Here is a 17012-nt window from a genome sequence, read left to right as displayed (position 1 = left end):
CTAACCTATCAGCGGTAATGGCGAGTTAACATATATCAACTACATTACGAAATAGCTTTTAGATCGCCTACGCCTGTTCGCAATTACTATCCGTTTCACACGTTCTTATTTAATGAACTTTAGTGTATTATTGCTTCCCACGCGATTATACCACTGATTGTCATATTATTAGATGCCGAGTGCTGTTAGCGTTTGATAACTGACAGATGTCTTGTAAACATCGATTTTGCGGCACCTAATATGCAAATTGATAAACAATTGTACGAAAGATTTGTTATTTGTATTATAAATAAAAAATCGTTTATCGCTTTATTATTATTTTAATTCGAATGATTTCACAAATTCGTAATCTTATTTTAAAATAATTATAACTAAGGTTCGTTGTGTTTAGATCATTGGGTGAGGAGGAAGGACGAAGTTCGAATAGTTTTGAATAGTTCGTAGTTATATAAATAGTAGTAGGCTAGGTGTAGACTTACCTACTACCTACCCCTATACCTTCCTGATTATTTACTTATATCTATTTATTGAACAAAGCAACATTGTAAAATTAGAAAAGGAAGGTCATGTTACCAGGACAGTAGTTTCAGACAGCGCTAACTTCAGCCTCTCCTAAATAAAACTATTGTTGGTAATATGGTAGAAACAGTGCCTATCTAGACGCTCATAGTTAGGTGCTAATTGTAATAAGGCCACCCTAAATGGTAAGTGTCTAATTCTGGCGAGAAGTAACGGAGTGTAAGGACTGTTGATACCAAAAAAGGTTTTTGCTCGTGGAAAAGTTAACGTATGATAAAACACCAAAACCCGGTATATAAAAAAGTGCTAAAAAAATAAGAAAAAAAAAGGAGTGTGATTATAGACGCTAATCAATGTTTTTTTTAATTATTTTCCGATTGTCTCTTCTTCTTTTTGAAAGCATTCAACTCCGAATCTACTGAACGAATTTTCATTTAGTTTTCAAGGGTGGAAATATTATAGTTGGGCACAGAATATAGGCTTAATTTAAAAAAAACAATACTAATATATAAAACTGAAGTGTTTGTTTGAACGCGATAATCTCAGGACTACCGAACCGATTTTAAAATATTTTGTACTGACATTAACATTACTCCTGAGTGCTAAAAACTACTGTTTATCCCGAAAAAAAAACATTTTTTTGTACTAATATTAAGCTACATTACTCCTGAGTGTTTTTTTTTATCCCGAAAAAACATTTTCACACGGGCAGACCCACAGGCAAAAGCTAGTATAAAAAAACCATAACTTAAATATAATATCCACTAAAGAAAATTTTATTGTTAATCAAAATCCAATTTAGACTAGCCCATTCATTTTTAAAAAGAAAAGTATAATAGCGTGGTAAATGGGTAGTTCGTACTCAATACGATAATCCAAGTGGGAACCGCAGTTCTCGTAGTGTGGTGTTAGCGAATGAATACGACCGGGTTCTCAATTAGGTCAGTACTTGTATTAAAAACTTTACGGTATTGACAAGAAATTAATTAACGATTTGCACGGATTCATGAAGTAACGTTTTACATATAAAACATATATATATATATATATATATACAGAGCTGATATTATTATATATGTATATAATAATATCAGCTCTGTATTATATACTGTCCCACTGCTGGGCACAGGCCTTCCCTTCTATCGAGAGGAATTAGGCCTTAGTCAACCACACTGGCTTAGTGCGGATTGGTAGACTTCACCCACCCTCAAAATTTCTATAGAGAATTTCTCAGGTATGCAGGTTTCCTCACAATGTTTTCTTTCACCGTTAAAGCAAGCGATAATTTACAAAGAATACACACATACTTCTTTTTAAAAAATCAGAGGCGTGTGTCCTTGGGATTTGAACTGGCGGACATTCGTCTTGGCAGTCCGTTCCACACTCAACTAGGCTATCGCCGCTTCTTTAATTAGCGCACGTTTTTAATTTACATGGAATTTATTCACGGAGTTTGATGCCTAATTGGTATAAAATTTTATTGAGTTGAAAAATAAAAATCTTACTTATAATTATTGATTGAATGATCAGTTTTTCAAAAGAAAAGAAGCCAAACCGGTTTTAATTAGAATTTTAGTAATCACTGTTTTATCGTTCTTTAGCATGTCAAATGTTATGGGAGTGATATTAATGAAATTAACCTTTCATTTTGTCGCGTAGTTCTAATATAAATACTACACTAATATCTTATATTATTAAGTAATCTTAAAAGAGCATACTAAAATAAATGGGCGCAACATTTTTTTTTTACAAAATTTTTTGTTTTATCTTTTTTTTCTGTTTGCCTTAATACATTCGTTCTCTTAAATAATGTATATATTTAATGTATTAAGGCAAGTATAAAGTCACAAAACTTCGTAGACTTTCCGTTGCGAACATTTATTTATTTTGAAAAATATTCAAAATATAGATGAGTGATTTAATAAATCACCATTGTCATTTTCTTTATCACGCCGAATCATATTTTATCAGTCAGTCACATATCTGACATTAATCACATTAAAAATATTTATTCCTACCTTATAGCTATAGAAGTACTCGATAAATAATCCCTATAGATGTTTATAATCCCCATTTCCTATTTCATAATAATTAAATTATGCAACATTGTTAAGAAACATTTGACGCCCTCGATTCACGCTTTCTCGACCTTCGAGTCATTTGTCTCTATCTGCTTTATTCTGACGTAATGCTATTTGACTAACACAGAATCATCATAGGCGTGGGAAAGTGTCATGCGGTTATAATAAATGCCGTCGAAGAAGTAATTAAGCTTACGATTTATAGGTTTTAAATTATTACTTAGTGACGCAATATTTAAATGTAATTTATACTGTTTTTAATTGCAATTATAATAATTAAACATAGAAGAAAACAAACACAAGATATAGTTACACATAGGTTAATTAACAGTATATTGAGTAATGACGATTCAAAAATTAGACATTACTATATTTTAAATAATGGTAGCCTGTATTTTGATGGTGGTAGGGTATATTTTATATCCGCCCGGATAGTGACCACCATACACAATGTGTTAAAAACCATCATATAGCCCACATAAGTGTGTCGCGTTCCGGGATCAGTCTGTGTATATCCGGATCCAACAGGCCGGCATAAATGTGTCGACTGCCGAGGGGTAATCTCTCGTGAATCGATATTCTATTGGACCCCACTCCACTTACCATCAGGTCCAGTGGGATCACATCCCATGCCCGTATAAAAAAGGCCCTGAAAGAATCATTATAAATTTGTGATATAATATATGAGAGCGGCGATAGCCTAGTTGGGTGTGGAACGGACTGGCAAGACGAATGTCCGCAGGTTCAAATCCCAAGGGCACACACCACTGACTTTTCTAAAATCATGTGTGTATTCTTTGTGAATTTATCGTTCGCTTTAACGGTGAAGGAAAACATCGTGAGGAAACCTGCACATCTGAGAAGTTCTCTATAGGAATTTCGAAGGTGTGTGAAGTCTACCAATCCGCACTAGGCCAGCGTGGTGGACTAAGGCCTAATCCCTCTCAGTAGTAGAGGAGGCACGTGCTCAGCAGTGGGCAAGTATATAATACAGGGCTGATATCATTATTATACAATATACTGCACTGGAATCTGGATCTTATACGTAAGACATAAAGATATTAAGGCACTAGATTCCTTGATGATTGCTTAAATTATATTTTGATTTACTTAACAAAAGCTAGGATAGAATAAAATTGTTTTAGTTAAAGATCCGATTTGTTTTTGTTTAGGTAACAATTTGTTGAAGTAATAACAATAAATACGGAACATTTTCTTGTTTGAATAACATTTTAAGTATTAATAAAGAACGTGGAACAGCGAAAGCCTAGTTGAGCGTGAAACGGACTTTTAAGACGGATGTCCGCAGGTTCAAAACCCAAGCGCACGCTCCTCTGACTTTTTTAAGATTATGTGTGTATACTTGGTGAATTATGGCTTGCTTTAACGGTGAAGGAAAAGATCGTGAGAAAACCTGCATACCTAAGAAATTCCCCAAGAATTTTGAGGGTGTGTAAAGTCTACTACTCCGCACTAGGCCAGCGTGGTGGACTAAGGCCTAATCCCTCTCGGTATTAGAGGAGGCCCGTGCCCAGCAGTGGGACAGTATATAATACATGTAATAGTAATAGTATATAATACATGTTCAACCTGTTATAGTATACAATAAAAATAACAATCGTATAAATTTATTATAGCGCACTAATTGTGGACTGTGATACACGCGATTTCAATTAGTTTATTAGAACTGTAGTTTAAGTTACTCAAAGCGAAATCTCCTTTGAAACCTCACTCAGTAATCTTTTGTTCGCACACAAAAAACACCGTTTAGTTCAGTAAAAATATACTGAGATTTAAAATTCTGCAAATAAAATTTTCACTCGTTGTGTTCATTCTTTGTTATGGAAAATATTTTGCGCTTTATGATAAAGACTACAATCTTTTTAATTCTCTATTGAAGAGTCTGTATAGCTTTATATACAGATTTATAACAACAAATATGTCGTAACTTTAAGTTTACGTAATGTAAAATTGTAACAGGCTGATGTCTGTACATTATAGATATTGAGAGAAACTAATATAATTTTTTAGAACAACAACGCCAAAACAACCGTTTTTATAATTTCCTTCTGTCTATATGTTTATATACGCATCACACAAAAATTACTGCATTGAATTGAATGCAGTTTTCACCGATGTATTTCTAGAGGTCGAAATTAAAATATAAGCTCCATTTATATTGAGCGGGACTTGAAATCCGAAAAAAATACTACGCTGGCGGAGCCGCAAGCAAAAGCGGAAGTAGAATAAAATTGTTTTAGTTAAAAACCGATTTGTTCTTGTGTCGATAAAAATTTGTTCAAGTGTTATTTGAACATACAAATAATAATTATTAGATCGAACACTTTTATTTTACTCAACTACAAAAACTGTAATCTAGACACTTTGTAAGATGGCGTTATGCGATTTATGTTGGTACATGAACGCAGAGCGATCGTCGCAAACTCTCGAACATAATAACTACCCACTTCTTTGCAGAAGTGTTAAATAATAACACAATCATCTTCACATTCGAAAATATTCAATGACTATGAAGCGGAAAATAAAATCGATCAATTTTCAAGATTCTTCTTCATCAAGTGAAGATCTTGAAGATATTCATTTGTATACAGTCATAGTGAAATTTTATAGTGATTGATGCACTAAATCAATATTCAGACTTTGATAAATTTGACCAATATCTCAACTGAAAAGACAAACTTATTTCTCAGAAATTCAACCAACTTTGAAAAAAAGACCAACCGAATTTGATCTACAGCTCCTTTACGAATTAAAGCAATTAAGTTGAAAATCGCAATACAACAAAACCAACCCAAAAAAGATATTTCCCTGTATCACCAGCTCAAGTGGATTTTAAAACTACCGTCGACCACATTCAGTGGAGCGACACTCGCCATTATTCTTATCAATTAAGCTTCTCTTGAAGCGAACGGTTCCAAACACGATGTGAATTGCAAATACTCAGTTTTTCTTGTCGTTCCAATGTACGTCTAAATGAATCTAATTGGAAATTCAGCGGCTCTCCAATCCGATGACTAAGTTTGTTGCTCGTTAAATAGTTCTTTTCAATGGTCTGTTTTTCACCCAAATATAAAAGTCTCTGAAAAGATATTAGATTTTGCTCTTATTTCCTAGATGTATATAGATTAGTTACTAGAGAAAAAACATAAAACACACCTCCAGTTTTAAAGGAAATTTATTTTTATTCATATAAACAATTCTTGGTATATTTATATACGCTGGCGTAACACCCACCTTAAACAACTTGAAAAACCCGCCATAGTGTCCCACGTTAGTGTCGCGTTCCAGAATCAGCCTGTGTATATCCGATATCAAAAGCCGCCATAATTGTGACGACTGACAAGAGACAATGGTCGCTCGTCAATCGACACCCTATCTAGACGCCACTTCCGCTTACCACCTCGTGCCTTTAAAACTTCAGTTTAACTGTGCCGAACGTCAAGGGATATTTTGATTTCTTGCCGTAATTTTCCTTGGGCTTAATTTAGTTCAACACCAAGACACTGAACATGAAGTCACTTTAAACCGTTTATAAAAGAAATATTTCGTTTAACATTTTACAACTTTTTTTTCAGTCTCCTGCTGATTCTGACCGTGACGAAGTTGTGCGCAGCCAGTGATGGATTTTTTGGATCATCGAAATATCAAAACGGTAAGATTTTTCATCTACTTTAGAGAACATACTGTTTTTCATTTAAAGACTCATTTTGCAGTCAAATAAAGTTATTTATATATAATAATATACAATACGAACAAGACATGAATTTAAGTTTTATAGATGAATTAGTAATTTTATTGTTATGACATCTCTTTGATCGGTTTATAGTTTGAAGAATAATTTATCAGTCGAAAATTGAAAAATCGACCAAAAGCGTTTTAGAATACCAAATAAATTTAAACAACAAACTATTTTCGCTAACCCTAGTAAAATAGGAAAACCGCTTTTTATTTTCACGATCGGGAAATGTCTGAATATTCCAATTTTGATGTACGCGGTTATGCTTTTAGCTCGAAATTAATTGCATATTTGCCCGCAGATACGTTTGCGTTCGGATTAAGCACTAAGTTTATACAACGTGTGCATCATTAGCAAAAAAATCTTATAACACAAATTAGTTTTAACTTTGTAACATAGGATCATACCTTATTCCCTTTGAATGGGTAAGTAGAGGTGTTATCACATCCATAATTAGCGGGCTATATAATGAACATTATCCATACATATAAAACAAAGTCTCCTCTCGTCTCGTCTCGAAGACTTTGCAGCCTTCATGGTCACGGGGGGACTGAGGTGTTCGCGAAGGCCGCAAAGTCTTCGAAACGTCGGGAGGAAAATAAAATTATTAAAACCGCGATAATCAGAAAAATAGTTAAATTTTAATGTCTAAAATTCGCGTAAACCTAAGAAATCATTAAGTTTCGATAGTTTGGCATGGAGATAGTTTGAGATCCTGGGAAGGGCATAGGCTACTTTTTATCCTGGAAAAACATTTCCACGCGAGCGAAACCGCGAGCAAAAGCTAGTTAATCATAAAATCATATTGTTTCCATTATCAACATTTTTTCTCGGACAAAACTATAATGGAATACTCGCAATTACAATTTGATGGTTCGTAAGCCGTTGATTATACTCAGCGGGATGTAAATGATTAGAAAAACGCACCCCGGGACATTCATAACTATAGTTAAAGCCGACATCATCAGTTCGGAATGATGGCTAATGCCTTATTAATACTCAGTTACAGAACACGAATCTCTCTCTGCATATCAAACGTGGGTTAAATACACGGAGAAATTGTTAGCTGATGATGTAATGGGATATGCAAAGTATTAGAGTGTGGCTTGTAAGTTGTGTTCTTAGTACAGTCAGCCACATAAATAGCTGAACAAATCCAAAATTTCTTATCGCCTTTAAACTATGCTGTCCTTGTCACTTATCGTTTTTTATTAATTAAATAAACTTCAAAGGGTTTAATTTTAGATTAAAATATAAGAATATTTCGATTAAAGTCAATGTATAGAGCGCTTTGCTTTTTGTGGCTGATTGTACGAATTTTCATGATATACATGAATCATTGCATGTACTAATAGCTATTAGTAGCATGCATATCACCTTAATTCTTTAAGGTTTTTACATTCCTATGTAAGGGGTATTAAAATTTTATATTATACTAGCTACCTGCCCTAGCATCTCACGATAAGCACTTATTATCTACAGCCAGATTATTTCCGGTAATCGGATTATTAGTCTTCAGAGAAACAATCAATAATTTCATTAAAAATCTAGAAACATACGTAATCAGTAAAAGATATATATTCTATAATATTTAGAGAGAAAAAATAAAATAAAATTGATGTTAAATTCTATAACGAATTTCTATGTCGCGATTTCTATTACAAGCATTTATTTATCTTGCATTGTTTGTATGTTCGGGTCAAATGTTGCAAATGAATTTTAAGGCTTACCCTCAACTGATTTAGATGAAATTTTTTACCGGCGTTTTTTCTTCATTTTCACATTTGCATTAAAGATTTATTGTATGTTTGACTAAGAACAGTAAAAAAGTTAATGAAATTTCAGTGTATTTTACAATATTCTTCTTATTATGCGATGCAAAAAGGCCTAGTACTTTAATACTATCATGCCTTGAATAATCAAACGTCTTTAAGCGTTTAACGCCATCTATTGACAACTTACCACATAAGACATTGAAATAAAACTATTTTATGGATTCTACCGCGATTTTTTTTATAATTTTCTCCAGACGTTTCAAAGACTTTGCAGCCTTTGTAGTCACGAAGACGGAAAAAATCCGTATTATTTCAATATCTATTCGCGTAAACATCAGATACAAACCTAAACACAATTTTCTGTTACCAAGCTATACATGATCGAATATATATAAAGTAAAGTAAATCAAGTTTAAGTAGGAAGTACACTAAATTCCCTCAAATCTCCTTACAGATCGTCAAAATACATCACTAGAGAACTTTACTAGCTGGCAGGGTGACAATATAACACTTGGCAATATTACTTACAACCGTATTCGAGAAATTTCGCTGCAATAATACACCCTTATAAAGATCCTTCCTCATTGATTATATTATTTTAAAGATTTAAAAATTATATTTTTCAAAATGTTGATTTGATTGAAAATTATGAAAAAAGAAAAAAAATGCGACATTTAAAATATTATAAGAATCATTTTATTTAAGTTTAAGGCGTTCCGGTATTATTTTTTTTACATCGGAATGTTGAATTTTAGTGTAAACTAGAATTGTATTGACCTTGTAACTTCTAACTACAATAATATGAGCATTAATTTCGAATGACAAGGGATCCATAATGTTACACATCTTAAATCTACTTACGACTACTGTTAACATTACAGTTTCCACTGAAACACGTGCTTCAACCTATTAAGGTTCATAATTACGAACATTAATTCAATGACTTATGTGTTTACTCAACAGCTTGTTAGCTATCATTGCTAAAGATTATTGTTATCGCTAGGCCTTACTCTGCTCATTCATTTCATAATATTGTTTACATCTTAAATGCTGCAATCAATTTTCAACAAATTCTATCGAAAACTGCTTTGTGAATAGGTTCCAAATTTGTATAGATGTGTGTAGACACGTCTCTATATAACCTATCAACCAATTTTTCTACATTTAATCTAATATAACTGACTGACTGCCTCGGTGGCGTAGTTGTACTGCATGCGCGGTACGGCAGCGCTCTGAGGTCCTGGGTTCGAATCCCAGGTCGGGCAAAGTGATATTTGCGTTTTTCTGCTCAGCATGAGCCCGGAGTCTGGAATTTGTGCCCGATATGGCGATAGGCTCGCCCCCTATCACATCATGGGACGGAACACACTTGGCGAAAAGTGGGTGCCATGGTTGCGCCTCTGCATACCCCTTCGGGGATAAAATGCGTGATGTTGTGTGTGTGTGTGTGTGTGTGTGTGTGTGTGTGTGTGTGTGTAATCTAATATAACTTCTAAAGTCACTTTTATACATTCATTTAAATATAACATCCTACCCATTATCATAGACTTCCAAACCAAAGAATGGCGTGTGTGAAAGCATCTTTACACAGTTGGGAACGCGCATCCCTATTCCGAGAACCGCAATCGTTTTAACAGCCCCATTTACTGTACAAAGAGGAGAAAACTGCTGGGCGTTAATTGTCCCTCGCTGCAAACAATTCGTATGAAAAGTGGCCCAGTTGTCGGAACTGGTGGTTCTCTAGTTATTAGGTATGGCCGGGTGAAATACCGCCGCGTCGCTTTTAATTTTAATCTAATTATAAACTGTTAAACTTTTGCGCCTAACAAATAGCCTCAAATGTTTTGTAACAGCATAAATATAGTCTTAAATGTTATAGATTATGTAAACACATAATACTTGTAAAATGTAATCAGTTGAGTAATAATGGATTTATAAAAATAAACATTGAACATCGATAGTTATAAAGAATATCGATACATCGTTATCGTTAATGAGTCCTATATAAAAACCATAACGGATTCAAATACAAATTTTCAATATGTATTTATATCTGTCGAAATATGTAGAAGTTAATTCTAAGTATTTTTTAGGTTGATTCGTACAACTTAAACAAAGCAAAGGTCGTTTCATATAATTCATCGCTTGGTGACACGCATCAGGATAATAAAACTGAATAAATTACTTCCCATTCTAAAACAATACTTTGATGTCGTCGAAAAATTTAAACTTCACGTTACATTACCTCTGTAGAATATCTTTTATTTTTATTTAAGAAGGTGGGCGGGAAATGGAACATATTATGCGTTCTTCATATAATTTGATGACAGTTATTCACCATTGCTTACTTTCATCTGTTATTCATTACTTTCAAGGTAAATCATAAGTCATAACTATATCTACAAATATAAATAGAGATAATTTAGTCATCCTCCTTGCGTCGATTAACCTCAATGCTGAGGGTCGTGACCTTGCTGAAGAACTTTTGTTCGGACTATGTTTCGCCGCCTTGTCCTATCTTCGGCGGCGCGAAAGGCTTCGCAAACTGTGGTGTCTAACGTGGACCGGAACTGGTCAGACCAACGCATTGGGTTTCTGCCCCGGGGTCGTTTGCCAGCCACCTTGCCAGTCAGCAGCAATTTTTTAAAATTGTCTCAACTTTTCCTTGCAATGTGGCCGAAGTATTCGAAACTTCTCCGTAGGCAGATATTTTTGTCATACGAGTTCGTTTTTACTGGACCGGTAAAGTGATCCGACTGCACCTGAAATGTAAGCGGAATGGGATCCAGATAAAAATCGACCAACGACAGATGCTTATCCCTCGCCAGTCGACACAATTATGCCGGCCAGCTCAGAAACTACTGAATTAATTATTTTAGTAATATAACACTACAGGAACCATAAGTGGAACAGGCTACATTTTATTTTAATTGCTTTTGTTTCAATAAGAGGCTCGAGTCAATAGCCTGGAATGTTAGGACCTGTGTCATAAGTTTCAACTCAATTTTATTTGACATTAAAAATAACCTATTTTTCGGATTTGATCGCAGTTTTTTGTATTTTTATTTTCTCCTGGCGTTTCGAAGACTTTGTAGCCTTCGTGGTGACGCGGCGGACTGAAATGTTGGTCATCCGCAAAGTCAACATTACAATATCTACCTACATTTTACAATTATATTATGTACAACTGTTTAAACGTTTGTAGCTGTTGGTGGTCCGACCTACGCAGAATGAGCTCACAGTGTCTTGAAACGTCGAGAGAAAATTAAAATATAAAAAAAGACGATAAAATCTGAAAAAAAGTTTAATTTTAATGTCTAACATACGTAATGACTGCCTCGGTGGCGTAGTTGTATTGCATGTCCGGTACAATAGCGCTCTGAGGTCCTGGGTTCGAATCCCGGGTCGGGCAAAGTGATATTTGGGTTTTTCTACTCAGTATCAGCCCGGAGTCTGGAATTTGTGCCCGAAATGGCGATAGGCTCGCCCCCTATCACATCATGGGACGGAACATACTTGGCGAAAAGTGGGTGCCTTGGTTGCGCCTCTGCATACCCCTTCGGGGATAAATGCGTGATGTTATGTAACATACGTGAAAATATAAGAAATCATTATTTTTATTTGACAGTTGTAGTATTAAACAGGTAATATAGAGAGTGCTCATTGAGTTGTCATTTATTTGAGAGCATAGATTACAGTGTGACTTTTGTATTTGATCGGCTTATACTCGTATGTGACGAATAGTATTTACTCAGATGTTGTGACAGGCCCTTAGCAATGTATATTTCGTTAGTTCTGTAGTTAAAACTAAAATATGAAATAATAAAAACCATGTAACATATTAGTTTGTTTATTGTGTATATTTCCATTTTTGTTTTGTTGGTGCACTGTACTCATTAGATTTCTGTAACAATCTAGACTTATGAATAAAAGTTATTTCAATTTAATTTTAACTTCTTAAAACTATAATAAAGAATATGTGCAGTAACACTTTTCTTATTGTCTCTACTAAGGGTTCAATTTCCATGGCATCACAGTTAAGGAACTTGTTACGGAATTATGAAACGGTGTCCAGAATAATAAAGTAGGTTGTATGCTTCTTAGCGCAATAAATCTATTTAAATAAAATTTTCTGTACTCAAATAAAATAATATGGAAATCATATTTATTTTGGTTACGATGCGCTACCATTTTTCCGATTTTAGTAATAGAATAATTTGATATCCATCCGTCATTTTAAAGCCGTAGTTAAAATAAAACATTTATTAAAATATTTCTATTGATACATACTTTTTTGTTTCTGTAACAAAAAAACAACATGCACAATGTAATACTTTTTTATCTGTTGTATATTGTATTTTCAGACCAAAAATAATTTACCAATTTGGTAACACGAGGTTGAAATGTACTTGCCCCAAAAATCTGATAAGTGAAATCATGTAGAATAGCAAATGACTTGTAATTTAAAATACATTTGGTCTCTAGGAACATCGAATAGTTTTTGAGATGTAAAACGATTTTAAATTATTTAGAAAAACTAAGATGTTACAGCTTAGATGTTTTGGTTTTCTGTAATTAATTTAGTTTTAAGCATAAATACAATTCAACAAAGGATCAAATAAACGCGGTTTCATACAAATAATGATAATAATAATAATAATAATATCAGCCCTGTATTATATACTTGCCCACTGCTGAGCACGGGCCTCCTCTACTACTGAGATGGAATAGGCCTCATACAAATTAATGGATCTCACTTTAAAGCACTATCAAAATATAGGCTTTAAAATACTACTTTCTTTACGATTTCTTCTCCCTTCACGAACAATAGTACTGTATTTCCAATAAAGAGTCCCAAGCTTCCCCATAACGTCAATAGGCATGAAAACGTTCTTCATTACTCATACTCCAAAGAAGACCATAAAGATATTTACGAGCAAAAGCCATATTAATATTCAAATGAACATTCGTGGTAACGACCCAGGGCGTATAAATTGTGACCACTCAGAACGTCTGCTTGCCAAGTGAGTTGCACTTACAGAAAAAAACTGTTACCGTGCACATTTTAAAGTAAAAATAAATTTTAGTAGCTCTCGTGAAAGAAATGCACTCTTAACTATTTCTGCTCTCAAATTTTAAATTACCAAGTTTTCCATCTTGTTTTATTATAAAAATAAAAGTGTTCTGAGTTAGCGCTTTGGATTCATACATGAAATTATTAACTAAGTAAAATAAACGGTCTGTAATTTTAGAATTTAATTTTGAGTCGTTAAAGATATTTGCTACAATTAATAATTGAAAATAGAATTCAATGTAAAATAATATCAATGGCATCTAAATTTTCCTGTCTTTAATGTCAGGCACTTCTGTCACTATTTGTTAAAGCATTGCTGGAACAAGTTTGTGTGCAGTTGTTATATATGTAATAATACTAGTAATTAACATATTTTGACTTTCAATTCCAGATATACCGGAGTATGACTTGCTGCACGCCATTGGAGTACCATTCAGCAATCCGAAGACACAATATTTCGACGAAGGTCTCGACGGGTTCCCTGCATATGGACTGATGCCTGGCTCAGATATCAAATCACCATACCGTCTATTCATGCCTGAGAAACTTTATTCAGAATTCGCCATAACAGCTACAGTCCGACCTGCGAATAAAGATGGAGGATTCCTTTTCTCAGTAGTAAATCCTTTGGAAACCGTCGTGCAATTGGGAGTACAGCTTATCCCTTCAGGTCCTGGATTGACGAATATCTCTTTACTATATACCGATGCAAACATCTATACGTTATCTCAGACGATAGCATCGTTTGTGGTGCCATCTTTTGCGAAGAAGTGGAGTCGGTTTGCCTTAAGGGTGACGATGGAGAACGTGACGCTGTTCCTGAATTGCCACGAGTTCGATACGGTTGTAGTGAAGAGGAATCCAATGGAGTTGGTGTTTGATTCGGCGTCGACACTTTACGTCGGCCAAGCAGGACCCTTAATCAGAGGCGCATTTCACGTAAGTAATAATAACATTTGTTGAATTTTGACAACTATTTTGACTGTCAAACATTGATTCGATTTTTTTAAACCTGTCCTTGGCATACATCGAATTAAACAAAACATTGATATCTGTAAATAATTCTGAAGTGAAATTTACGACTGACAAATTTTCGACGGCAAAACGTAAAATCGAATTTTAAAAACCAAAAACGTTAAGTAAAAATATTAAACGTGTGGAGATTTATAAAACCATTCTGAAGTAAACGGCGGTCAACACTAAACTAACGTTAAACAAACTGTACGATGTACCGATAAAAATAACCCTCGTTACGCGAGTGGTGTAAAGATCCCTAAGCGGTAATTCTCGTAAAACTTTTCTATTAAGTTGAAGTTACATCGACTTAGGGTCTCCAGTACCCTAGAGCCAACTTGTTTATGCAATTATCTACGTAATAAGTGGAAGGGGCGGCTGCCCTCTTAACAAACTCCTTAAATTATTTAAGAGCCGCTTTGATTTTAATCGCGTCTTGTATTAAGGAATTAAAGGCAATATGAATGACCGATTTGTACTATGATTGTTTAATTATTGTGAATGGCTTAGAAAGACAGTAATATAAGTTGTTAATTGTAATTATACTCCGGCATTTAATTAAAAAATATGTATACATAGAGCGGCGATCAGAAGTAGAGGAGGCCCGGGCCCAGCAGTGGGACAGTATACTCGTATAATACAAGGCTTATATCATTATTATTTAATTAAAAACACACGAACACCTCCAGCTAGATTTGTACCCAAAATGGCGAAATGTTCGCAGTTATCACAGAACAGAATTATGCTCGAAATATTGGTGTACTAATAATATTTCCGTCTACCTCTTTCTGAATATTACCAATCACTTTATAATTTGGAAACTAATATAGACGTTGCGAAAATTCGGTTAACAGCGGATTAGCCTTGTGACACAAATTCTGTATAATACAAAAGACCACATATTCATCTTCCTAAACAATGGCCCACTAAATAATTACAATAACAAACTAGAGGCAAACAGCGAGATCATCTATCACTAGTGCTTCGTACAAATATTCCTTTATATTTGCATTTTCGGGGCCTTTATTCAGGCAATTTATTGTATCACACATTGTTAGAATTTTAGAGTATTCTATGGACTGGTTATCCAGCTTAGAATTGGAAAGATATACTTAAATAAATGCATCCAATTGACTTACTTATATTAAGTTGGCATGAAGTTCTAAGTGGAAATATACTCATATTTCCAACCCCTATATAACCTTCTATTCCATTAATTTCGTTACTGATAAAGACTAATTAGTAATCGCCTGAGACTCGGCGAGCTTTACCTATAAGTATCATAAAATGCCTGCTACTGCCGATCGTGGCTTACTGGAGTTGCAATAGTGACTGTTAAGGGAAAATATTCTCTAAATTTGTATAAAAAATACGAGGTAATATCAATCTAGTCAAAAGAAATATTTTCATGCACACGATCCAATAGTAGAGGAGGCCCGTGCTCAGCAGTGGGCAAAGTATATAATACAGGGCTGATATTATTATTATTATTATTACACGATCAAATATTATCTCGGCACGATGAGAAAACATGTGATCTTTCATTTCACATTTGGCTCATAGTTCGCTATCCTGGCTAGGGACCTTAGTTTCCTTTAAAGATCACCAGCAAAAACGGCCATCCACATTGTAAATATTTCACTTTCATGCTAGTTGAAAATTGGGCTATAAGGCCCCGCTACTTACACCACCCGGTCTTTAAAGGCGTCTACCCATGCGTCCCATTTTATCGCATGCCTTTGTAAACAAACCCTTACTGGAGATAAACAAAACTCTTAATCCTAACCTTATCTTACTTCTTACTAATATTATCAATGCGAAAGTTTAAAGATATTTAGATGTTTTAAACGTTAAAACCGTAGAACGGATTAGGAAAATAAACATAATTAGATTAAAATATAGGGTATTAAATTTCATAGAAAAAAGAAAGATTATATTGGACAGACAGGCATATTGGCTATGACGTTATGTGTGATAAAAACAGATTCAAGAAGAAAAACTACACAATTTATTTCATCGTCAGATATATATTTATTAATGAACAATTATACGAAACACAAGTATCTCTCCCTTAGCTATTGAATACAGTGATAGCACAATACATATCAACGCACATCTACTGCAATAATACAGTGATCTTATTACAAAATGTTGGTAAAAACTACCAAAAACTAAACAAACGACAAAAATGACCAACACGCACGTTACCTTTACATTATTAAACAACTCCCTAACTAGTCGCAAAAACTTCGAAACCAAACCCGTGTTAACATTTACGTCTTGTTTGGTTTTCCCTGTAACTGAAACTTCTTTATATGATCTGTTATTTGTATCACTTTTACGAAATGTTAGGCTGCGGCTACACAGTTATGGTGTTGCGAATAAAACGGTGGTCACACTGATACTTCTGATACTTCGACAAGAACACAATTATCTTCAATAAAAGAGGTTTTTGAATATTGTAGCTAGCGAACTCGTACGTTCATGACAACATAATAACAAACATATGTATGTATTTCTAACTCAATAGAGTTTTTATAACCATAAATAAAATAAAAAAAAAAAACAATAAAAAAGTTATTAATTTTTTTTACTCAAATATTCTTTTTATCAACCAATTTGTGAACTAAGAAATAACTTTTTCATAATCGGCACAAATCTAAAATTGTATTTCATAATGTACTTAATGCTCTTTCTCTAAAGAAAACTGAATGATTAGACACACATGCTGCTCGTCTTTTGATAGTTGATAATTATAATAATTATTTATATTAAATGAGGAAACCAATCAC

General features: G+C 34.0%; 1 protein-coding gene across 2 annotated transcripts in view; it reads left to right on the top strand.

Moving 5' to 3' along the window:
• The window catches only part of LOC115451089 (collagen alpha-1(XVIII) chain), a 212849-nt gene that overhangs the window by 109972 nt on the left and 85865 nt on the right, over positions 1 to 17012 (top strand). For both annotated transcript variants that reach the window (XM_037438829.1, XM_037438828.1), the window contains exons 2-3: positions 6197 to 6273; positions 13598 to 14145. In XM_037438829.1, the coding sequence (XP_037294726.1) occupies positions 6197 to 6273; positions 13598 to 14145 (625 nt within the window). The remainder of the gene's footprint in view (positions 1 to 6196; positions 6274 to 13597; positions 14146 to 17012) is intronic.

The sequence above is a fragment of the Manduca sexta genome, chromosome 15 (assembly GCF_014839805.1).
Source record: "Manduca sexta isolate Smith_Timp_Sample1 chromosome 15, JHU_Msex_v1.0, whole genome shotgun sequence".
Lineage (NCBI taxonomy): Eukaryota > Metazoa > Arthropoda > Insecta > Lepidoptera > Sphingidae > Manduca > Manduca sexta.
The sequence above is the reverse complement of the archived record's forward strand: the minus strand, read 5'-3'. Positions and strand labels throughout refer to the sequence as shown.